Here is a 25,757-nt window from a genome sequence, read left to right as displayed (position 1 = left end):
AAGCCCCGCGCTGCCTCCCGCGCCGGCGCGGAGCTGTCGAGCCCCGGCTGTGCGCGCCGGGATCGCTGCCCGCGGCGGGCGGGCCCCGGACGTGGCGCTCCGGGCGGCGATGCGCCAGCCGCGGCCAGGGGAGGGGCCCCGGGGCCTGTAAACGTGGTGCCTGCGGGGCAGGGCCGCCCTGCCCGCCTCCGCCCCCAGCTGAGGCCGCAGGAGCGCGGCGGGTACGGGTCAGCGGTCGTAGGGAAGGGGAGATGGGAGGCGGCACTGCCGGGGCTGGGGGCGTCCTGCAGGGCGGGCTCGGAGGGGATGTGGGACACTTTGGGGGGAGCGAGGGGATGTGGGTCACTTTGGGGGGAGCGGAGGGGACAGTCGGTCACTTTGGGGGCAGGGGAAGGGATGTGGGTCACTTTGGGGGCAGGGGAAGGGATGTGGGTCACTTTGGGGGGAATGGAGAGGATGTGGGTCACTTTGGGGGGAATGGAGAGGATGTGGGTCGCTTTGGGGCAGCGGAGCGGTCCGGAAGGGTCTCTGGGCAGCTGCGGCTCGTCCCTCTGCGCAGCACCGGGTGCGGCTGAAGCCGGCCTTTCAAAGCGTCGCTTTTCTCTGTTAAACTCTTTTCCTAACTACTATTCAGAGCTTTTTTTTTTTTTCTTCTCCACTTTAACTTTATGGCATGTGCTCTCGAACCCAAAGCTGTTTTAAAAGCTTCAAAGTACAATTTTTCTGTTTTGGTGGCTTTTTTTTGTTTGGGTTTTATTTTTTGCTGGGGTTTTTTTGTAGGGCTTTTTGGTGGGGTTTTTTTTTGGTTTGGGTTTTTTGGGTTTTTTTTTTTTTTGGAAATGAAAACCTTTTTTTTCTCCATGCTTCAAGCTCACAGCGTGCTTCCTAGTACTGTGGCTCAAACAGCTCTAAGCTACCTGCATGACACATTAGATTTTAAACAATGCCTTTTACCCCTGTACATGACTATGTAAGTATCTCCAAATATTTATATTTTGATATGTGACTAAGCAGCATTGCTGCAAAGTGATCCAAAAAACCAGCACAACAGTTTGGTCTCCAATTAGTTGCTAAAGCAGTTCTGCCAAGGACCCAAGTCTGTTTTGAGCAGTATAGTGGAAGGTTTTAGGTTTAAAAACTACACTCTGTACTTCACTTGGAGACTGTACTTCACTTGGATGGCTAAAATATGAGCTGGATATTCATATTGCCTCAATCTATTCTGACCTTACTTTTATCAAGAGAAAGTTATCATTTTTCTTTTTTCTAGAGACATGATTTCATGAATCTTCTCATGACTTTTTGTTAATCAACATTTGTGATTTTACAGATGACATGAAATTGTTACAACAGAACTACTAAATTAAAGCTTGATTTAAAATTTTATTTTTTAAATTGAAAAATTAACTTTCCCCTTTTAGTGTGGTGTAGGTAATAATTCTTTTTTAAATCTACAGGTAAAACACAAGTTCATTAGTGAAATTGCTGATGAACTTCTGACAGTCATCAGCTACAAAAGAAATATACTTTTAATCCTTGTAATTTTAAATACATATTTAAAATAGCTTATTCTACAGCACATGAAATATTTTTGGAAAGATGAAGTTAGCTTAAGCTTGGAAAGTCAGCTCAGCTGGAGAAAATATAAAAGCAGTGCTCTGTAATATAGAAAGCAAATGAAAGTATTATGATACTTTATAAAAGTTCACATAACTAGGAAGCACAGTGAACACCAAAATAAAAAAAATTTGGGGTGTATTTGTTTACTTAAAGTTTATGTTTGGGGATGTTTAAAAGTAAAATGTAAGAAGTAAAAACTAGTCCTTTCTGGATTTTTTTTTTCCCTAGCTCTCTCCTTTGCTTCTGATTTTTAAAACCACAAAATGTCTGAAGTTAAGCCAAGGAAAAAAGGTATTTCTTCATCCAAAAGCAGTGAGGGCTCACAGAAGGCTGAGAAGCACAGTAATTATGGGAAGCTGGCAAGTCCCAGGACCAGCAATAATCACAGTTCCTTTTGGATTGATTCAAGGACAAGTTTGAGTATCATTTCCCTTGCTGTTTGCCTGGTGGTGAGCTGGTAGGTAACTTCCTGGAGAGGATTTTAGTATTTTCTTTTGTATTCTGTGGGCTGTGTGATTACATGTTAACAGAGTGCTTGGGTTAAGTGTCTACAGAAACTTTTTAGAGCCAGAAGGATCCAGGAAAGAGTAGCAGTATTGGCAAGCATGGAAACATGGGTGTGCAGTGAGTTACTGTAGAAGCTCCACCTGTTACATCAGGTTGAAGGTGCCCTGCTCATGAATTCTAAATACCTGCTTTGGAGACTGCATCTGCCTGGAGAGCAACTTAGGCTGACAGGAAGTGCTCCTTTGTCAGGCAGTAAATGGACAGAAGAAGTGAAATGGAGTTTTCTGTAAATAATTTGCTCAGCAGTGTAACAAACCGTTCATCGGGTGGAGTCTTTAAATAAAGGTCAAATACCTGTGTTAAAAATGTTTTAAAGTATCTTAGCAGCATCCGTGCCTTAGTTACCTTAGCATGCAGTGCTATGGATGCTGCCTTGCTGTCATACCTCTTTTAGAAGATAACTCCAGTATCAAGAGAGATCAATTTCATTAATTTTTTTCCTGTTCTATATTGATCTAGCAAATTCTGTGAACACAAATCCCTCCAGTAACAAGTTGCTGTGAATCAAGTACTAGAATACTTAATATATACTAATTAAGAAGTTATGTTTTCTGTTTATTTACTTGAAATTTGCAGGTTTCTATTTCAGCAGTCAGGTCAATTTGCTGATCTGGAAAGAAAGTACAATATTTTACATCTAGAAGCTGAAAAAATCCTGGATGTGGGAAATAAAGTAAACTTAATTTCTGAAAAGGTAATAATTAACATCTTAATTTGATGATCTTTGGTGAATATTTGCCATGGCTTACTTCACTGTTATTTTGTTAATTTAACTGCCTGTTTTAAAACAAGATTTCAGAATGTTTTACTTGCCTGTGAATAGGCATTTAGAGACTATATAGACATTCATGTCACAAAGCATGTCAATCTATGCCATTGTTCCACATGTGGTTGTATCTCAGTATTATTTTTTAGAAACTAAACTATTTTTAAGAGCTTACATACACACACATTTCATTTTACCAATCCTCTTTCATGTGTGATTCTAACATACATTGATTTGAAGAAAATTTCCCAGCATTTTGATGTAGCAGACCTGGTCTAATGATGTGAAGACATAATAAAGTGATAGATAAGAAAATATAATAGTAATGAAAAAAGATATTACCATGTGTGACATTATCCAGTAGAAAAGCTGTGCTGGCTGCCAAATTATCCCTGATACCTTACAGATAGTAATGGTAGCACAGCATGGCTCATGCCAGTGATTTGTTTCAGCACTGATCTCAGAATAATGTCATTTATAGATGATGTAATTTGGATATTTAAATACTATACTTCAGATTGCAGAATGTTGCATGGGATTTACTGTATTTTGGACACAAAAAAACCAAAGCATGTAAAATTGCATATATGCTATAGAAATTCAACAACAGACACACCTTTTTCCATGACTTTTTCATGCTAGGTTAATCAACAATATTTTAAAGATGAAACATGCAAATGCACCATGGAGGAGCTTTGTAACAAGTACAGTTGTTTTTAAGGGACATTATTATTTCTTAATACATGGAAATGGCTTTCTGTTGTTATTTTTGTTAAGTAGACACAGACATTGTTTTGTGTTGTAAATGCAGCTTGAGTCTTCTGAAAGTATCCTGCAAGAAGCTGCCTCATCCATCTCTGTGATGACTGAGTTTGGGCAGGAAATATCTTCTCTTCATAACACCATAAATGATATTCAGGACAATGAACAGACTCTATCTGTAAAGATGCAGAGCATTAATGAGAAGTTCCAAAATGTTACAAATTCCTGGAGAAGAAGCCTGGATGAAATGAGCACAAATGCTAGTGGTTTAAAATCTGAAGCAAAGTTCATACATACAGAAGTTACTTCCAAAATTAATGAAGTTGACCAAAGAATTAAATCCCTTTCAGAAAGAGTAAGAGATTTGGAAGATAGTACAGCCAGAAATATCAGAACACTGAAAAAGCAAGAAGATGATGAATTCTCTAGAGTTGAACAAAAGTTGAACATGGATGCAAAGTCAGTTGAAAAGCTAGAAGAAGAACAGAATAGTCTGGTAGCCAAGGACACAGACCTGAGTCAGAAACTTGCAAACTATGAACCTAAAATTGAGGAGTGCAAGACCCATTTGCCAACAATTGAAAATGCTATTCACTCTATTCTTAGGTTGTCAAGTGACTTGCTTGGTATGGAGAAAAAGGTAGAGGACTTGAAGACTCAGGTGTACACTGTGGAAAATGACATGCTGAAAACTGTTTCTGATACAGTGGCCATGCAGAAGGCTCTTGAAGGCCTCCAGTCCAATGGCAGCTTGTTCAAAGTGCAGCATGAACTACCTGTTCTAGAAACAGGGCCTGACATAGCAGTATCTTCAAAAGCAGAAGTAACTTTAGAAAGCTTTAACTTAGAAAATGACCAGAATGGGGATAAGTGAATTTGGTCTTAGGTTTTTCATTGATGAAGAAGCACTTTTTTGTAAATAATGTGATTTAAATCTATGTCGGGGTAGCTGATGTAGTGTCATTGATCTAAAGATCATTGGAACAGCTCAAAAAGTTGAGAAAGAGGGTAGAGAGCAAGAAAGTAATACTTTGTTAAAGAAGGAAAGGAATATTTTCTTAAATTAAGGATTATTTTCAGTTTATTTATTAAAATATCTTTTTTATTAAAAATAATTTGAAGCCAAGTATTTAGATTTAAGGGAAAAAATGTTCATATTTTTAGTTTGTATTTAGCTTTCACTAGTTTCTTTTGTTGTTACTTTGTGTATTATTTTCCATAGACTTGTAACACAGTGAACAATTAATCACTTATTTCTCAGCTGAGATAGCTGTACCTTGCTTTTAAAGTATTGTGCACTGTAATGGTTTCGTGCTGCAGGAAAGCACTGAGTACATTTTTATCAGCTGAAGCTCAGATACAGCACCCTTAGAGCAAACACTAGGAAAGTACCCCATACTGAGAGCCTTGTGTTGTTCTGGTATCTATAAGCTGGCATTTACATAGCAGCTGGTTTGTTTTCATTTTTGGGAGGCAGCTGTTTTGGTGCTTTAGAAACAAATTTTAACCTTTTAACCTTTTTTTTTCTGTAGTATGTTCTTTGTTTGGCATCACATCCTATGTCCTGTATTGCTTTGCATTTGAAAAGAAAAAAAATTAACAATGTCACTGACATTGTTTCCCAAAGTTTGCTGAACCAAAAGCTGCAGAAGTAATTAATGAAATCAGTGGAGTTATGTGCATGGGAGCAGGGAATATCCAGTTTATCCATAGACCTACTTACACATAATGTAATACTACCTAGTAAGCCTGACAGATGTTCAATGAAATTTGGATCTCAGGGACAACACAAATTGTCTGCAGACTTATTGTCTTGATAATTTTGTATTTCTCTGGAAAGGAGATTGCTTAGAAACAGTATGAACACACACTTATGACTTAATCAGACCTAATTTAAATTAGTCTGGGTTTGTACATTAATTTCTTTAGAACTCCACTGAAGTCTTCACTAAACAAGTAACACTGTCCATTCCAAAGACTATGAAACCAGTGTTTCTCAATGTTATCAAGCTATGTTGGTTTCATATAATTATTGTTTATGTATAAATTTCTGTTTACGGTGATATTCAAAATAAAAATATATTGTAGTGAAATTCCATGTCCTGATGCATAATCTAATTCAAAATAAACTGTTCCTTCAGAAAGGGTACAGAGTAAATACTTGAATGTTCCATGTCCTATTAGGAAAAACTATTATATAAAGCAATGTTTTTTAAATACTTTTCAAGTGTGTTCCAGTTCTAGTGTTTCTACTTTGTATCATTTTGAGGCAGGGTGTGGGAGTGACAGTGGTATGACCCCTAATCTAATGTCTTTCATCAACCTCAACGCTACTGAAAGCTGAATGTGCAGGAGCTTCAACATGAAATCCTCATCCTTGGAGGGCATTAAGTGGGAAACAAGTACAACTTTCCACAACCTAAATTTTGGTCTTTTGCTTTTGAGCAAATGGTTCTGAGCTATTGAGGAATGACTAGCACTACTGAAGAGCTAAAAATATTGGTTTCTGTGATTTTTACTATTAATGTTCAGAAAAGGATTAGTACAAAACTAATTCTAGCCTCATAGAATGTGTTTCAGTTTGCCTATTTGGTGGGGTTTTTTTCTCTCCAAGTTCTACCCTGACTTATTGGGGATTGAACTGGATAGTATCACTCAGATAATTTCCTTTTTCCTCTCAAATTTGAAAACTAAGAACCAATTATAAGAAAATAAATATAAAAGAGTGAACTAGCAAATTAAGACAAAAATCCAGCAGTAGCTGGATTCCTTCATTAGTAGCTGGATTTCCTTCACTAAAATAGTTTTTATGGAGACTTAAAAATTCCATTGTATGGAAGAAGATTCCATTTGCTGATTTGTGTTTTCAGAGGTCACCTTGGAAAGTCATATAGCACCTTCTTGTAATTTTTTGTTGTAATAGAAGAAGTACTAATATTTATTATGTATACTGACAAGAAAAAAAATCTGGTTGTGTTGTAACAGAAATGGATTTCCTAGAGAAAGGGTTTGCACACAAATTGAATGTCAGAATAGTAAGATATTTCATTAAAGTATAGCTTGAATTTTGACATTGAGTTGTTAAGCTAGAAATATTTTTGTATCCCTCTAGTGTGAAAAGACTTGGAACTTAATGAAACAGCTGGAAGATCTTCAAATAATTTCTCACATTAAATATCTGCAGGAAGATATTTATACAATGAAAACATGGTCTAGCAGCATAATTAAAAAACAAGAAGAACTGGAGAAGAATTTAACAAGTCTTTTTCATGCAGTTTCAAGCGCTGAACAGAATGCAGCTTCTGTAGCAAAAAATGCAACATTGACAATTGTGACAGTAAAAACTGACATAAGGCGCATTTCAGGCCTGGTCTCGGACATGACTGCACTGACAGATTCCTTGCAAACACTAGAAGATAAAGTAGAAAAAGGTGAAAAGGCAACAGTAAAAAACATAGGTGACCTCCTTACCAGTAGCATCGACCGAAGTACGAAAATACAAAGCCTGGCATCCAGTAACGCAAGGAAAATCGAGCAAATTAAGGCAGCGCTGTCTGAGTTAAGGAGCGATTTTAACAAGCATTCCAATAGACTTTTGAATCTTGAAGGTGACAGAGCAAAAGTTCTGAAGACAGTTACATTTGCAAATGATTTAAAACCTAAGATGTACAAAGTTAAAAAGGAGTTTGCCACCTTGGAGCCCTTAATAAATGACCTAACACTGAGAATAGGAAGATTAGTGGAGGAGGTCTTACAACGGGAGAAGGAAATTGCTGTACTGAATGAGAAATTGGCCAATCTAACAAGAGTTCAAACAGAGATCAAGGATGTGAAAGATGAAATAACCAAGATTTCAGACATTAATTGATCATGGAAAGGCCATTGCCTAAAGAATAGTGTTTGAGCAGTGTGAACTCCCATCACGTGTAGTACTGAGAAGACAGACAATATTTAAAGGCTTCATTTAGAAGCATACCTAAACCTGAAATTTGTCCTATTCTTTTGAACAGGCCAGGAAAAACTCATACTTATTTCAAGGGAGAAATAATAATGTGAACAAAAAACATACCTCTTTGCATGTATTTTTCTTTCTGAAAAATGAGGGATGCATTATTTAATAAATTGCTTGTTTTGTACAATAAAGCAGTGTAAAAGTATAAAATTGTGTTCTTAGCTTTAGAGTTTGCTTTCATGAAGAAAGCAGAACCCAAGAATGACAGATTCCAGTTTCACTTTCCTGCTGCAAAGGAAGGAACAGAAGTGTGGTTTCCAGCTAAACAAGAGGTAGTCCAACAGCAGTAGCACTTTGTCTCTATTCACTCTATGATTTTTGTAAACTAGTTTCTTCTAAAAATAATATTTAACAAGGCAAATGCAGCAAAGCAAGAAATGCTCATAAATATTGCTGATGCCTTCCAGAAAGTTTGTCACACATTTAGATGGAATAATTTGTGTAAGGCTTTGTGTGAGGCTTTATAACTGTAAATCAAAATTACTCTGCAGCACTGTTCTGTCTTTAAAACACAGAATGCTCTATAGGGACAATGCTCGGAATGACTTAATAATGCTGCTGATGTCTTTATCCCAGTGTCACAGTATCTTCTCAGGATTCCTAACAGTTAGTCATTCATTATTTCTTGGTCCGTAAAATACTTTAGTGAGCAGCAGAATTAGCAATGAGAAGCTGCTTATATCCCAAAAGGATACTGCTATGAACTACTGGGACTATTTAGGTGCTGAAGAACAACAGATTTGAGACATTTGAAAATTAAGTAGGCAGTAACAAGATAATGGGAATGGTTTTAGCAGAGGAAGGTGGGGGAGAGAAGGGCATTAAATAGGAATAAACATTTATATAAATATCAATTAGAAGCAATACAGCAACTCAGAAAATCCCTGTAAATGAAATTATATCAAGAAGTATAAGTAATAGGGTAAGGCCTTTATAACTTTTCAGCTGGCCATACCTTAACATCTTGCAACTACTAGACTCTTAATTGTATGGAAGATGCAAACATTCCTCTTGCTCACTATTTTCATCCTCATTCAGCATTCCATGTCTTTTGGTCTGCTTCATCTTGCTGGTCCTCTGTACCTTCTTTGCTTCATTTGCCCACAGACAACCTTCAATACTTTAAAGTTTTCCTTTTTTTGGTATAGGTGCATTCCTATCCCCCCCTTTCTTCTACCCCTTTCCAGTCCGCCTGACAGATGGCAAGAATAAACCTGTTAAAAGACAAGTTTTCCTAGGAGCATCCACAGATACTCTCCCAACCCATCCTTTTGCTCTTCCACACAGTTCTTAAGTGAGCTCCTGAAAATAACCAAATGGCATTTGAAGGAGGCAGCAAAATTAAAGAACAGCCATGGTAAAGTATGCATTGCCTATCATACCTGAAGCAATGTATGTACACATGCACATACACCTTAGGGGTTTGAGGGTTACATAATAAATATATTGTGGATTAAAAGCATCACAGGCTACAGTCATTTTATTCACTTTGCTTTCAATTTTATGAATGCATCATTTGTGGTCAGTAGCCAGTAAGAATGTGGAGAGGCAGAACTGGAGAACTGGTAGAGCAACATCTACACAAGTGATGTGGAAAAAAATACATTCCAGCTGCACAGTTAATGTGAGCAGCCTTGACACAGCAGAGGTCTGTCTGCATGAAAAGAGTGCACTTGCTCCTTGGAACAGTAACCAGAAAACAAGCCAGGATAAACAACTGTGGATTTCACTTTCAACCTCCAAATTCCAGAACACGTCTCCCAGTGAAAAGCTGAGTGTACAGTCCTGTGCGTGGTCTCCAAGGGAAGTTAAACATGCAAAAAATGTTACAGGACCATTCAGTTCCCTTTGCCTTTAGATGTATGCAGACTTCCTACCCTTACTTCCCAGGATAATCCTCTCAGAAATTATTCTTACTGCAAGAAAGACAAAAAAATTAAGTCACAAAGGTAAAGCTTACTTGGAAAAAATATTTTGGAATAATCTGTATCTCAAATTTGTCACAACACCATACTGACCTCAGCAGTAAGGTGAGCGATTGGAAATTCTCCATGATCCACACAGGTATTACAAACCTTTATTTGCCCCTCAGGCACACCTCTCCACTGTAAAAAAATAATGAGTTTTATAGTAGCTTTATAATTAGACTGCTCTAAGCAGAGAGGCAGAGAGCTCTTTCTACAGTGGAAAAGGTTAGCAGAGAGTGAGGTATTTTTCAGAAAATTCAAAGCAGATAGGTAAGCTTGCCTCCTTGTTTTAGTACTGTCAATGGTGGGGACAGTATCGGCTCAGTGAAACTACAACCCCTTAGTTCATTTCCAGGGTCATGCAGTGAAACTCTGCTATTTTATCAAAGGATTGAGAGATTCAGGTAATAATGAAAATTACAGCTACGTTACTTAAAACAGATAACCCCATTGAGCCCAAACTGTAGTGACATTCAGGCCATCTTTGCTTTTAATTTAGCTTTCAGGTACAAAACTGGCCAATTGAAAGGAAAAAAATTAAATGATCGGTAATGAAAAATTACATGGGCAAATTAATCCCAAAAGAATAAAATCTACTTTTAGACACCAGAACATCTCCTCAGCCAAGAATTTTCTGCTAGCATTATCCTTATCCCTTGCACTGAGTTACAAAAATTGTATTCTGTAACAAGGCCATGCAGCTATTAAGCTTATCTACCCAAGGTACTCATATTTGCTATAAAAAAGCAGGATGTTTATTGTTTTCACTGTGAACTACATCATTTCTATGTAGAAATGTAAATGAGTTACAAGTATAGTGTTATTACAGCCCGTTTTAAAATGATATGCAACAGACATTTCCGCAAGTATCAGTGAGTGTCAGCACATTTCATCCATAGTACAACCTGATACAAACACTGTGTGCAAATGCAGTTGTTACTCCAAATTTATATATACGGTATGCTTTACACCAGAAAAGCTCATCTCAGCTCCAAAACCAGCAAGAAAGTATGTTTTCTCCTTCATAAAATATACACAAGCAGCATATACATAATCCATGTTTCACAGAGCACTTTGGGGTTTATTGATGGGTCTGGAGTTACCTAAGTTCAAAATGGAGCACCCCTTTTGGATACAGGACTTTCCTTGCAATGGAAGTGCAAATCCATCAAAAGCAACATTGCTCCATCTCAACCTTCAGAAAATGTACCAGGCACTACGCACAAAGCAGTTATCAATGACAAAGTTGACCTTTTAAATGCATTTTAATACCACATTTTTCCCACTGAAGCTTATTTAAAATACCAGCAGGCAACCCTTTAAGCAACACCCTTTCCTAACAAGCATCTGAACAATCCTATGGCTGAATGTCAATGAAGCTGGCAGCTGCCAGGCACTTCTCTCCCCCTCTTGGGTTTTCCACTGAAATACAACACTGCAAGGAGCACTAAGTGTATTTTCCCTTTCTCAGTTACAGAAGAGGAACTGCTGGCTGCTCCTTGTAGTCTTATCTCAGATCTACCTTGATAAAATTACCTAAGGATCTTTAAGATAGTTTCAGGTCTACCAGTGAGCAATAAGAAAATGGACTTAAAGAGTTTCTTATTGTTGTATGTAACAATTGTGCAACATTGACTCAGTCCTATAGAAAAATTGTGCGATTTTGTTCCATATACAGAATGAGAATTTTGAGAAATTTAGCTCAGCACTAGGTTACTTGACAGCCTACCCTCACTACATGAACCAAGCTTCTCACTCTTCTGCCAGCCTTAAAATTTGACAGTGCTTGACTTTCCTCAGGATTAGAAGGAACTTTCAACAAAGAAAAATCTACTGAGTAAAACGTGCCTCTAAAGAAACTGATATTCAGTACACAAAAGTGAGTTTTGCCTAGCGAGCTGTACCATACTCACAGAAGGTGATTTAACATCAACAGTCTTAATACAACCTCAGGACATAGTAAGGGCTCTTCTCCAAGGAAGCTCTTGTAAGTATTTAATGACTCAAATAATTTCAGAGCTTCCCATTCACCACGGGGAAACAAGATTTACATACTTTTAGCATTAGATAATTTTAATTCAACAACAAAGTACTTGTACAAGTATTTTATTTAGACTTATGGTCTAAATTTGACTTTGCTGTGTAATGCAGGCCGATACCAGCCCTTCTAAGAGTACCTTTATTACTGTCATGGTGACAGGGAAATGGTGTAGTTCTAGCTTTTACTCTGCATTCTGAAAGGCAACAACTCAAAATAAGGCCCAGCTTCCTTGTTTAGCATAATCAGTCAAAATCTTGGAAATTGGAGGAATTTCCCAGGGGGGGAGAAGCTCAGTGCTACAACAGCAGGCACATCTGACTCCAGCAAGATGCAGCAATCAGTACATTTGATATTCCAGTGGCACCTGCCTTTGTCCTTTTGGCTCTGAAGGAGCCAAGCAAAGAGGAAGAAGCAGTATAACATAAGTGCCAAGCTAAGTTCAGTAAACAGCCCATGTAAGGCAGCCTATCCACAGTACTGCAAAAAAACCACGTCAGCTCCAGCTCTACTTTGTGAGCAAAGTAGTACTGCAGAGGGTGTAGTGATTACCAGCTGTGGGTTATTGAACAGGTGAAATGCACAAGGCAACACCATCTCTCTTCACTAAGACTTGGGAAAAAAATGCAAAAATAAATACCTTAACATTGCTTTAATTGTCTCCTCTTGTATGCCAAGGGGCATGTATTTCTTTGCATCAAGGTCCAAAAAACCTGGTATGGCTCCTTGTGCTGCAGAAATACATGATTCAACCATAATTCAGTATTATACTAATTCAGAAAAAAAAATAACTGAAATAAAAAACTACAGCTGTAGCAAATTAGGGAAAAGCTGGCAAGTTTTTCAAACTCTAAAATAAAAGACAAGCCATTTTTATTTTATTGTAAAGCTGAAGTACACCATTAGTAGTCAAATATATTTGAAAATCTTTATTAACATCAGCTTTTCTTTAGTTAAGAGGTAGCAACTACTGTTCAATTCCACAGGACAATCAGAAGGGCCTAGTTCTTTGGTGTGGTTCAAAGCCAACAGAAGCAGAAATTAGTCAAGTAAGCATAAGTTAAGTTGGGATGACAATCCCAAGGCAGAAACAGCTCTAGCATGCATAAGGTTCCTTTTACCTCTGTGGGAAACACTGATATCATGACTAGGATGCCCAATCAGACTCCAGTCTCATCTCATCCAGCCATTCAGGAGTTCAGCTGTTCCACAGTAACAGCTTATTACAGGCAAATGATCAGTGGGCTCCAAGTGCAAGGACAAGTTCTTGGCACTTCTCTGGAAACAGTGCAAACCTAATTTTTAGTGGAAGAGTAACATTTCTCTAGTTTCTAAGTGTGGAACAGGGTATTTTTTTTTTTTAATTTTTTGGGTAGGAGAGGGGGAAGCCAGGAGAGTATTTGAGGTATTTGCTACTATGAAATGAAGCTTACATATGCAGTAGTAAACAGACACTAAGCACTCTGTTTCTCATTTATTTCAGGCAATGACAGCGGTAGAATTTAAACCCTCATGTGAGATGAGGGCACAACCAATAATGACATTGTATAGTTTGTTTTCTACATAGTCAAATATATAAAAGTTTCATGAAACTCATCACTGGATCAGCCAGCAGTCAGTCCATGAGTTGTCTACTCAGTTAGACCAAGCTTCTTCTTCAGAGATTCTGGCATTTCAGGTGGAGGTGGGCGAGGAAGTCTGAAATAAACCTTGACAGAGTCGTAGATGAACCACTGTAGTGCAGTCAGGGTACCAATCATAATGATACGAGCAAACAGACCTTTCCATACACCTGGAGAGCAAACCATAAAGGCATGAGCAGCATAAAATGGCAGGAAAAAATACCTCCTCCCCTAAACACCAGAAACACTTGATCCAAAATACATGAAAGAAAGAATGTACCTTTGAATCCAAGCCTCATAAGAACCTGTGAAGCTGAGCTGCCCTTTTCTTTGTTCAACACAGACACCACGGAGTCAGCAGGATGGGAAACAATTGCACAGAACACACCAGCTGAAAGAATAATTTGACATTAGTTCTGTGGTGTTTTAGCTGTACCACTACTGTGTACACTAAGATGAAACTTCTGAACAGAAGAAAACAGCCAGAAAAAAAATTCGGAATCTTTGGATATTGAAAATTCCCCGCTTCAATCCAAAGATTCCCAAGACTGAGAAAGATGCAAATTTTTACTGAAATCAGCTGCAGTTTCTACATCTGGCCATCAACACTGGTAATATAGGAGCAGTTAAGTGAAGTGTCCTATTACAGACCCTTTTACCCCTAACAGACTGATTCTACAGATATTTCCCCTGCACATTTTAAAGTTGCAGATAAGATCTCCCATGTTAGTGACATCTGCTAATGTCACTTTTCAGTTAATAACTCTGAAAAGCAACAGGTCTCTAGATTTGCAGTAATCCATTAATGAAGTGTAGAACTTAAAGATTCCTTACCAATATAGCCTGCAACAAATGTGACTACCAGCTGTTCTCCTTTTGTACATTCACTTCGTGGCTTGGGAACAACGTACTTGTAGAGAGCTTCAACAGTACGTTCAAAGCAGGCAAATTTCATCATTGTGTATGGAATCTGTCTCATCCATAGTGGAGCAACACCTTTATAGAAACTTAATCAGAGAAGAGACAATCTCAGTTTCATTTTCTTCATTATTTAAAGTGTATTTCTAACCTGAAATAAATTAGCTTATTTATTGCTGCTATACAACTTCTATATACTGATCCTGTAATGCTGTCAGTACCTACAGAAATTAGAGTTAAGTACTAAGTAGTACCTTCAAACAGCAACACCAATTGAAATTTTCCTAATCCTCAAGCTGCACAGCAGTTTCTTTAGTCACTTTTCAGATTACAATACACTGCAGCAATGTAGTACTGATACTACCAGTGCAGTAAGGGCAATGTCTGCATACCAGCCAAGTCCTGATAGTGAAACATGACCTGTACATCTACAGCCACTTCTATCAGAACAGAGAGCTAACATGCAGTTATATTACTCTCACATGCCAATGACTCAAGCATCTTTGACTGTACAACCAGAAAGTTGCTGAGTATCTCTGACTGGAACTGCTAGAAACTGAAGTTATCCAGCAGAACTCAGCACAAAGATACTCACAAAGATGGATCTAAGGAGCATGTGGAATTAACAGTCAGTTCAGCACAGATCACCTGAAGTATGTTAAGTTCTTATTTTGAAATACAAAGACCAAAAAGCATTACAAGCTAAGGCCAGAGTTAGTTATAGCACCAGTTCTTCATTAACAAAATGTACTGAAAATCAAGAATGTCAATTAAACAGAAGGAAGCTTACGCCCAGATGCCTTCTTCTGCAAACATTTTGGGTAAAGCCTGCCGTAGAGTGTTTGCATATCCAGGCTGTGTCTGAATACGAACTTTAGCAGCTTCCATTGGAGCCAGAGCAATGTCAGCAAAAAACTCCGCACTGGCAGATGCGGCTAAATACAGCGAAGTACGCCACAAGTAGGCATTTTCCTGAAAGGAATTGAAACACACATTTTTATTAATGAGTCATGCTTTTGTGATTACTCCTTATCACTAATACTGTTATGCTGCAGACACACAGCTTTATAAAAAGCATTTAAGGCTTACCTCTCCCAGCATGTTGCCATACAGGATTTTGAAAACTTCATAGAAACCAAATTTACAAAGCCCTTGCATGGAATAGCCAATAAAAGTTGGAGCCCAGCCCTTAGCCAAGCCACGAACACCATCTTCATTGATTGTCACTGAAAATCCATTGAAAATGCTCTTGTACTTTTGTGGATCAACCTAAAAAGAACAGACAGTTAAATGCTTGATATAGCTTACTATTTTTCTTCTCACACCCCCATCCAAAATTTTCAATTTTTCTATTCTCAGACAGCTAGTTCCCTGTAATTCCCTGGACCGATGAGGTACACACCACAAAGTTACACTAATGGTTACTTGCTAGTCTCAAACCCCGACTTATTTTAACAGCCAGTATGTTCCTCAATACCAGAAACCACCAAACTGAATTTTGTTTCACTTTAATTTTCCAAATTAACAATGCAACTGTAAGGAAAAGACTTACTGAAATTGCTGTTCTAACACTGTCAGTGGTGTACTGGTGCAACTATGTACAGATCAGATTTTTAAAATATTTAATGGGTCCTGCCAGCAATCTCATCTACTTTACACACTGAACCTATGTACACCCAAGCACTACCAGAAACCTAATGATTCACATGATTACTAATCAGAGAAGGTTGTTTCTCCTGTGGGATCTCTCCACGTAGTCAGACTAAGACAGATGGAGCAAACCAGATCAAAGAGTACTCAAAAGTTCCACACTTGTACTTTGACTTGGCAATAAAGGCTAAACACTGTCTTCTGCCCATAAAATTTTGAGTGAGACTCTATTAACTTATCAGATATTTAACACAGACTGACTTGAATAATTTTGTTTTGGGTGAAAGGAATAGTTTAGCAGGAAGTTTTCAACAGGTAATTATTTTTCAACAGGTAATTATTAATTACCCACTGGTACTTTTCATATTTGACATCATCCAACAGCTCCTCTAAGGATAAAAAGGAAGATATCAAACTGGATGCCCATCAAAGCTTTCAGAAAGATCTACAAAACATGCATGCCAACCTGCACTGACTGGTATTTTGTCTTGCAGTCTAGGAACAACATACTTGAGATCTAGTTCACCTAAATGTGTCAATTTTAGAAAGAGATATAATTTTAGAAAATTGGATATTTAATCGGGCACTGTAAAATGGGACTATGTTCAAGTCAGAACCACGCTTAGGTGTGTAACAGGTGTCCTGGTTTCAGTTAAACCATGGCAAAGGTGACCTCTTCTTAAAGAGACATGAGAGGGCAGGCAACAGGTTTCTTCCTGGAGAACTTAGGAAGGATTAGTAACATGCTCTGTACTGGATCTGTAAAGAGATAAATGCTGACAAGTTTTACAAGATCACACCTGGAATCCACATGGAATCCTGCTCCTGAACCTCCCTCTAGGTGCTGGAGGGAAAGGGAAGTACCACCACCCTGACCATATAATAAACAGAAACTGGTAGCCCACACTGAGCATGTCTGATGTGTTAAACATTTCCTAGTCTGAGACCAGAATTTCAGATGCTCTCAAGAATATGAAAAAATCTCTCTGGTAAACCTCAAAAAATGGAGATTCAGAACACAGTTTTGAAGAATAGCACATGCATACTCGTAGCATGACAAGGAGGTCTGACTAATTCATAGTTCCCTCCTAATTTCAGGAGTTCTATAATTACATAATGGCCATTTTTATAATCAGCCTATGCAACAGGGAAACCACTAACTACTGTATTTCCAGAGATTTACAGGAGTGCTTTAACTTGCTTCATTCTTGCAGATTTGCCTGAAAAAATCCATTGGTATGTTTTCATCCATGACTGTTCACAAAATCATTTTAATGTGTCACAAGTGCAATGCAACAATGCTCCTTTCATATTAATCAAAAACCACTTCAAGGAAAGCAGCTGCAAGCACCAATGGCCTTCATGACAACAAATCAAGTTTTAGCCACTCTGCTCAAAGCAACATCATTAAAAAATATTCCAATCCATAAGGCGTGCATTGATATCCATGGTGTTAATGGATCAAATTACACATGCATGTCACTCCAGGCTAAAAAACACAGATCCAAAAGATACTACTTCCTTACTCCAAAAGCACTGGAATAATGCTGGACAGCCAACCAGCCAGCAGAGTAACACTGTAGTGGATGCCTTTTAGCAAACAGTCAGTTAAATGTGTGTTAAATGCTGACAAAAATAACGTGTCCAGATTATCCGTACTACCTTTACTTCTCTTCAAAGTGGTATATGGCTAGTCTTACAGCAGTAGATTTGATAAAACAACATTCAAGTTTACTAGCTTCTTCTATCCACAAAAGATTGTATCCCTACTGCCAACTCTTAATATGCTGGCTAGATAGAAAACAGAAGTTGAAGAAATGTTTAAGTTTATACAAACCTGCATACGACATTTCACTAAATCCAGAGGTACGACACCAGTGTGTGTCAGGCCACAACTTAGGACCCCACCAACGCCACAGAGAGCATAAAACTTGAGCGAGCCATATTCACAACTGTATTCTGCAGCAAAAAATAAAGACACACCATGCTTTTATATAAACTCCATGCACTGTTGGACAGCCATGTCCAGGGTATAGTTTATGCCTCCATTTCATTAGTAATTAAATGTACCACACTGAACATGCTCTGTCATCACATAGCAACATGCAGAACAAACCTGCATTCTGCATTTAACCAGGTCTAGAGGAACCAGTGCCGTATGTGTTGTTCCACAGCTAATAATCCCACCAAGGCCACAAAGGATAAAGAATCTGTTTGAGCCATAGGCACAGCTGTATTCTAGTTAATTGGAAAAAATTACATATATATGATCAATCATAAATGGTAACAATGATCAGAAAAGAAATGAAACTAAGTGCTACTTTCTCGAAAGTATTAAACTGAAATAATCTCCCATGCTGTATTATTTGAATATAGTGTTATAATGAAAAATTATTCTTATGCTTTAAAACATTTTGGACTGACAATAATGGATTCTAAGCCTTCCAAATGGAATTTGTTCCTTTAAATAAGCAAAGGAAGAAACACTGAAGTTTTAGCTCAGAGCACACTAAAACTATAGAAATTAATCCCAGAAGTTACTAGCAGAAACTATGACTGAAAGTTGCAATGTCCAACAATTTCTTATATCCAGGAAATTAGAAGAATATTATTCCTCTAGTACTCAAAAGATAAAGCTTCTTTTGTTAAATATTTTATGACAGTTTAACTTCTGTAGTTAAGTAGAGACTATAAAAATCCATAATATTGGTGTTGGAGAGATGCAGATATATTTTCAGGTACTTCTCACATTATTTACACAGATTTTTTTGTAAACTGTCTTTCAAATACAGAATCTCACATGTATATAGCTTATTTAATAAAACTGCAGATTGCTATTTATCGTCCATTGAATGCTCATACACAAGGTTCATAAAGAATCTTTCAGGTCACATTTAATCAAGGGATGCTTCATATGCACTCTCCTATACAGTGTATATACCGTGTATAAAACCATCCAATCTTAGAATAAGTTATTAATTTTCACATATTCCTATACAACACAGTTAATGGTGTCGGAAAAAAAGAATCAATTTTATTTCATTTTTGAATAAGCCACAGAGGCTATAAGTGAATGCAAACAAAAAACACTCAAATTTACAATGAACAGTAAAAAATATGTATAAAGTAGCAGCACAGTTCTGCTACTATGCTCAACATTTTAAAAATACAAGCATAAGCAAAACTAATATACTGAATAAGCATACAGAAAATAATACACTATGTAAAAAATATTCCCCAAAGTAGAAAAACAATCTTTTGCGACTAAATTTACCAGTGTTGCTTCAATATAATGGAGTAGAAATTAAAGTGTTACAACTTAGTAAGAAGTATCTCCAAGAAACACCAATGGAAATGAAAAGACAGCAAAAGCCTATCTTATGCAGAGCTTCTTTGCCATCTTTCTGGTTCTGAATTCCTTTATGAACCTCAACAGAAGTTGACAATGATGTTCAACAGCACCAGCAGAGCAGCAGATAACACTAGCAGGCTTATCCAGCTCATAGCTTTGCTAACATAACTTTTAAAGGAACTCCTTCCCACAAATGTTCCAGATTTTACATTACATTTTGTATTTATATTTTTCACCTTACTTTTAAAAATTGCCCAAACAACAAAAAATAAGTTTTTCTTTATCAAACACAGATGCCATAGTGAACCTAAGTTAAAAGCTAAAAATCAGTTATCAGAATAACTTATTTTTAATTGAGACACTGCTAAAGACTGTAAATATGCTGGTCTGGGACTTACACATACCTCAAAAATAGCTTGGCTAGCAGATTTGTAGACAGCAGAAACAGTCTGTTCTTTCTAGAATGGCTGGTTAAACACACACAGATCAGGCAGGTGTAACCAGAGAACAGACTCTAGGTCTGTTTGGGCCAGCTCTGTCTAGCTGTGTCTTTGGCCAACAGCACCAGAGCCCTGCAGCAGCTACCATGTTGCCAGATCTCAGAACTGTTTGTTCACTCGGCCTTTACAGTAATTTAAAGTCATATTCCTCAAATGACAGGGACAGACCTTGATAGCCAGAGAAAAGTAGAGTTTTATGTGTGTGCTGGATTACGGTGTTATTCAGACTGACCTGTTAGCCTGGTGTTCAAGCACAGTAATTAAAAAAGCCAGTATCAATTAGGCTTGAGCTCTTGAGAGGTGCCTAGGTTTGTAGTGGTACAGTAGTATTAGGAAAATAAAGCCACAGATCATCTTGGACTTTCTATTTCAGAAGTAGAGTCAAATTTTCTAAAAATTTTCTAAAAAAACAGCTGAACATGCCGCACAGAGGACAAGAAAGTCATTCTAGCATACCCACGTAATGATTTAAGACAAATACCCTTAAGGTACACAAATTATACATATGGCATAAAAATATATCTTCTCTGTTGAGACAGCTACATCGTAACTATTTCTGCTATCTCTCTGCTTCCAATGTGACACGTTAACAAGGACAAATTCCATGAGCCAGTCATAAAATACTTGGGTCTCTGAGCGCCGTTGTGGCTGATGCCCTGAGCTGATCTCAGAAGGTCGTGTGGTCTGTACTGACTTTGTGTGACCTTGTGCAAGTTCAGATACCTTCTGCAACGTGTTAAGTTCTCAACACAAAAGCCACAGAAGCAACTGGGTACATGAAATGATAAACTCAGCAGAAAAGGTTATAAAGATTGAAAAACTTTGGCCACCTCTGAGCACAACTGCCAACAAAGAGGATGAAGATTAAGTATAATGCTTTAAAGAAATAAGTGTACCTCCTGAATATATTTAGCATACCAAAGAGCGATTTAGGGCTTTAGTTAGCTGGCAGCAGGATTACTACACTGAAAGCCACAAATAATTTCTTGAAGACTTCGTAAAACCTAACCTGTCTTTCATGTATTATATAAATGTTTGTGCAACTCCACTGAAATACTTCAATAACCACAGTACTTCAGAAGAGGTAGCTTGCTGTAAGTAATTCCTGCTTTTTTCCCCCCCAAGTAAAATCAGAGACACTTGTAAGTTATTGACAGCTTAAAAGAATTAGAATTTTAATATCCACCTCTACTTCAGATGGACCTCAACAGGTTGAAGAGGCATGCAGAGAGGAACTGAGTTAAGTTGAACAAAGGCAAATGTAGGGTCCTGTACGTGGGGAGAACAGCCCTGTGGAGCAGCACAGGCTCAGGGCCAACCTGCTGGAAAAGGCTCTGCAGAGAAGGAGCTGGGGGTGCTGCTGGGCAGCCACGCTGTCCATGAGCCAGCAGTGTGTGTCCCTGGGGCCAAGAAGGCCACTCCAACAGGGTAGGTACCCTGTAATGCACTAGGAAGAGCACTGCCAGCAGCTCGAGGGTGATCCTGTCCCCTGACTCAGCCCTAGCGAGGCTACATGTGGAGTGCCGTGCCCAGTCCTGCGCCCCTCAGTACAACACGCACATGGAGCTCCTGGAGCAGGGAGGATGACAAAGATGATGAGGAGACTGGAACACCTCATTTATGAGGAAAAGCTGAAGGAGCTGGGTCTGTTCAGCCTCAAGAAAGGATGACAAAGTGGACCTCATCATTGTCTTAACTGTTTTTGGGTCCAAGAGGATGGACCAGGCTCTTCTCAGTGATGCTAAGCAACAGGACAAGAAGCAAGGGGCAGACACTGATGCACAGGAAGTTCTATCTGAAAATAAGAACTTCTTTACTGCAGTGACCATACACTGAAACAAGCTGCCCAAAGAGGGTGTGGAGTCTCCCTCCCTGGAGATATTCAAGAATTTGGACACAATCTTGTGCAATCTGCTCTAGGATGACCCTGCTTCAGCAAAAAGTTGGATCTGTGAGAATGATGATGACGATGACTCATTGCAGTCCTTTCCACCCTTATCCATTCTGTGGTACTGCAAGTATCATCAAGGTCTGACCTTCAGAAGTCAACAAATTAACTGAGAAACATACAGGAAGCACTTGCACTTAACTCTTAAGTGTATGCCTGTATCTTAAACAGCAAGTTTTTTGGCATACATTCCACAACTAGAAAAAAGACAAAAAGAACTAAGAAAAAAACAGCAGCAAGCACTCCTAACATATCTAGATGTTCAGGTGCCCAGCTATGAAAAAACTGCTGAAAGAAATAAGAGAAAAAGGGAAAACGGATGGGAGAGAGAAGTCTTTCGAATCCGCAGACGCAGTCACTGCTCTTCTCCACCGATGAAAGAAGTACAGGCCTACAACCTCGGCGCCTCAGGCTGCAGGCCATGCAGTCAGAAAACGCGCTCTCTGCTCCCCAAGACAAAATCTACGGGGGTCTCTGTGATTACTCTGCACTAGAACCTTCCGATGTCCTTTCCCGACAAAGCCGGATCCCTCCTGCTGCTCGGCACTCACCGCCGGCAGAGCGGAAGCTCTGCCAGCGCCTCCCCCGCCCGTGCCCTTCCTCGTCCTCCAAGCGGGCGCGTAGGCCCGGCACCGGCCCCTCCCGGCCCGGCCGAGCCCCGCCGGGCGCTGACATTCCCTGCGCCGCCCTGGCGGGCACGGGCCCGCGTCGGGGCCTCAGCGCGGGCCCCGCCAGCCCCGCACGCCCGCGGGCCTCGCCTCCGCCGCGGCCCCTCCGTCCCGCTCTCACCTTCGTCGGCAGAGGCGGCCGCCAGGCCCCGCCGCGTGGCGGAGGCCTCCGCGGGCTCCGCGGGGCGCTTCCTGACGCCGTCCTGCACCAGCTGGAAGTGCGGCGCGTAGAACGGGTTGTGCCGCGCGAGCGGCGCGATGGACGAGAACATGGCGACCTGAAGCGGGCGAGAAGAGCAGAGCGACGTGGGACCAGAAAACCCCGCCACGGCGCGGCCGCCGAGCCCCGGCCCCGCAGCTGCGAGGCGGCCCTGCCGCCCCGAGGCTGAGCCCGGTCCGCGGCGGGCGGGCGGCCCGCGCCGCCCCGACTCACCTCGCAAGATGGAGCCGCTGCGGCAGAGGCTGAACGCGGGCCCCGCGCCGTCACCTTGTCCTTCACCGCGCCGGGGGCGGGGCCGCCGCGCAACGACCCGCGCCGCGATTGGCGGAGGCGCCGCGCCAACCGCCGCGCATGCGCGGCCACCTCCCTCCCGCCCCGCGCCTGCGCCCGGGCCGAGCCCGCCCCTCAGCGCCCGGGCCCGGCCGCGGGTGGGGCTCCGCCGGCGCTGGCTCGCTGCGGCCCGCTGCTCTCGTGTTTGTGAGCCCGGCCTGCCGCGATAAACCCCGCGCCTCAGCTTCTGCTCCTTCCTTATCGCCGCTCGGCTCGGGCGCTTGCCCGCGGCGCCACGTGCCTCCCGCAGCCTTGCCCCGGGCAATGTCAAACCAGAGACACGCCCGAACGCGAGTTCCCCGTGCCGGCCTTCGCCCGTGCTGTGCTCGCTCACTCCGAATCGTGAAAACACCAGGGCGGGAAGAGCACTCCAACCCCTAGCATGGCACCTATTTTTAAGATTAGTGTAAAGAAGCCCTCGGTGTCACCCCAGTTTCCACGTGTGGTAGTCACATGCAGTAACACTTTGTGATCCCAGTCTGGTGAACACAGGCTGCAGTTCCTGAGCACAAAGCTCACCCCTCTCGCCAGACTCTGGCTGAGAACTCTGCCAGCCCAGGCACGGGCAGATCTAGCACCGGGCACTGCACCCTCGGTGACACAGCCTATGCTACAAGGGCTGCAGCTGCTCACAGAATTGTTTCTTACTGGTTTATTAAAAGCAGAATGTTCCATAACACAGGATCCACGCTTGGCCTGACCTATCTTTAACTATGGCTTTTCCAGCACAGGGTGATTTCACTCATTTTTACATCGTACAAGACTAGCACAGACAAGTTCAGCTCTCCAGTTACTGGAGAGGCAATAACTCCACTTTTTTATTGTTTTGATCATATACTTTCAATTGTAGCGCTCTGCAACAGCATACACACAGAATCCAGGAAAGCAAGAGACATGCTGAACATCCCAGCTCTGGATGGGATGTCATTCTGGACAAATGACTGCACACCAGCAGCACCACACTGAAGAAACATCCCAGCTTTGGTCAGCTAAGGGGCTCCTATCAAACTTCCAAGGAAGGTCCTTAAACCCTGGTTCTACTTGCTCTATTTCACAACAAAGTTATGAATCCAGGGAGACTGTCCTACAAGGACAAAAGTGCCCAATAGCACTGACAAAGATATCAAGGTTGGTTAAGTGACTCTTGAATAAACTACACTCCAGCTGCTCAAGTAGGAAAAGGACAAATTAAACTTGCATTCTTCAAATACTTTAATTTAGCAATCAGCTGAGAGCCCAAACTGCTGTTGAATTCATTGCCAGTGGCACCAGTGAAAACAAACCAGAATTGTTAATTTTGCCATTGCCTCTAAACAATTCTTTGTAACTATGTTTTATTTAAAAGCCAAACACTGACACTTATTTTCAATTAGATGGTAACCTCTAAAGATGATTGAGATTTGGGCTCTTATCTTGCAACTGCATATAAATGATTACAGTTCTTGCAGACTTTTCTGATTTTTAACATATAGAAAACCTCTGTTCCTTCCAATTAGAAAGGATGAGTAGACTACTTATAGACATCTAATGGCAATTTGTGTGCACAACTATACAGATGCTTATGAGTTAATCTGTAGAATTTTTCTGGAACAAACTGAGAGCTTGGTTTTTAAGAGACAACTAACTTCTTAGAGCTGTACTATTAACAAGAACTATTAAACAGCATAGCCCCATGAAAATACAGGGCTAATGTATGTTCTTACTGAATACATATAATTTCACCAAGAAAATACTTACCACTTTTTCCAGCTGTGAAGGACTAAAATAGCAATAACCTGTAATTCAAACCACCTAGATTAATTTAATTAATTTCTGAGAGACATTGCAGGTAGTAATAGGTGAACACTTGAAAGATGTTACCTTCTAGTGTCAACCTCTGTCCAATTCAGAGTAAAAAGAGCTATTGTAAATTAAATCCATCTTTTTAATCAATAGCCCTATATGTTTTATGAGGTTAGGAAAATTTCAGTTTGCAACTCTGGAGCATCTCTCCTTGTGTTTTAACACCCACCACATACCCTCTCCATTTCCCACCCCAATTTTACCTGACACTGCATACAATCAAGAAAATGCAGGCTAGTTCTTGTCTTACAGTAACTTTTCACAGTTCTAACATTTTGGTGAACCTGCAAGCAAAATCAAAGCTCTTAGGAGCTTGTTTCCCAGGTGACCTTGTTTTCAGAAATATAGGAGGTACTGAATCAACCATCCATCCACACCTCTTATAACCAGGTTAGCAGAGCAGCATCTGCTTGGGTTGTAAACTTGTATTTTACACACACTTTCCTTGTTGCAACATCAGAACTACAAGACCATGGTTCTAGAATCAGTAATGGATCATATTGTACAGACCAAGGGAAACCTTAGCTTGCAGCATTTCCTTCACCAGAATCCAAGCTTCCAATGGTGAACAGCAGTCACATGTTCTCAGAAACACAGAAAGTAGTGAAACCTCTATGCTTGTTAATTGCTGCCATGAATATGTCTAATAATTTTTTTAAAAATTCTCCTCACACATTGGTTTATCTCTTAAACATCACATTTTTTTTTCCTAAAGAACAAACAAATAATGTTTTAACCATAGGCTACCAATGCTAATAAAGAAGCAAAGTGAGGTGGAACAGAAAACTCGTGGGATTTATTTTTATATCAGCATATACACAGTACTTACAGGTTTCTATGCCACCTTAGGACTCCTTTAAAGTTCAATTAGCTTGGAGACACTGTACTCTCTGAAATATGCATGTACATATCCATTGCAGTAATTTGCTGTTGCAAAGCAGCCTGGTAAATTCCCTCAGGAAAAAGATAAGCAAG

At 40.1% G+C, this 25,757-nt stretch overlaps 2 protein-coding genes and 1 non-coding gene across 5 annotated transcripts; 1 reads left to right on the top strand and 2 right to left on the bottom strand.

The window, feature by feature from the left end:
• Positions 1-11: 11 nt before the first annotated feature.
• IKBIP (IKBKB interacting protein) lies at positions 12-9,166 on the top strand. 3 transcript variants are annotated; one of them, XM_064419809.1, is made up of 4 exons: positions 12-221; positions 1,849-2,077; positions 2,764-2,881; positions 6,828-9,166. In XM_064419809.1, the coding sequence occupies exons 2-4, from the start codon at positions 1,884-1,886 to the stop codon at positions 7,581-7,583; spliced, it is 1,068 nt and encodes a 355-aa protein (XP_064275879.1). In that variant the 5' UTR covers positions 12-221; positions 1,849-1,883; the 3' UTR covers positions 7,584-9,166. The 3 variants fall into 3 exon arrangements, with proteins under 3 accessions (XP_064275879.1, XP_064275877.1, XP_064275878.1); XM_064419807.1 differs by lacking the exon at positions 6,828-9,166 and adding an exon at positions 3,765-5,808 and having other exon boundaries at positions 19-221; XM_064419808.1 differs by lacking the exons at positions 12-221; positions 6,828-9,166 and adding exons at positions 502-970; positions 3,765-5,808.
• Positions 9,167-13,193: 4,027 nt separating this feature from the next.
• On the bottom strand, positions 13,194-22,970 carry SLC25A3 (solute carrier family 25 member 3). Its single transcript, XM_064419810.1, has 8 exons — positions 22,824-22,970; positions 22,512-22,668; positions 17,760-17,881; positions 15,362-15,541; positions 15,063-15,244; positions 14,189-14,361; positions 13,635-13,745; positions 13,194-13,524 (listed from the first exon to the last, which is right to left on the bottom strand). Exons 2-8 carry the CDS (start codon positions 22,660-22,662, stop codon positions 13,364-13,366), a joined length of 1,080 nt encoding a protein of 359 aa, XP_064275880.1. The 5' UTR covers positions 22,663-22,668; positions 22,824-22,970; the 3' UTR covers positions 13,194-13,363.
• Positions 14,652-14,891, bottom strand: LOC135301954 (small nucleolar RNA SNORA53). Its single transcript, XR_010363688.1, has one exon. It is a non-coding gene; the product is annotated as a small nucleolar RNA SNORA53 (small nucleolar RNA).
• Positions 22,971-25,757: the final 2,787 nt, after the last annotated feature.

Source organism: Passer domesticus, chromosome 5 (genome assembly GCF_036417665.1).
Source record: "Passer domesticus isolate bPasDom1 chromosome 5, bPasDom1.hap1, whole genome shotgun sequence".
NCBI classification, from domain to species: Eukaryota; Metazoa; Chordata; class Aves; order Passeriformes; family Passeridae; genus Passer; species Passer domesticus.
The sequence above is the reverse complement of the archived record's forward strand: the minus strand, read 5'-3'. Positions and strand labels throughout refer to the sequence as shown.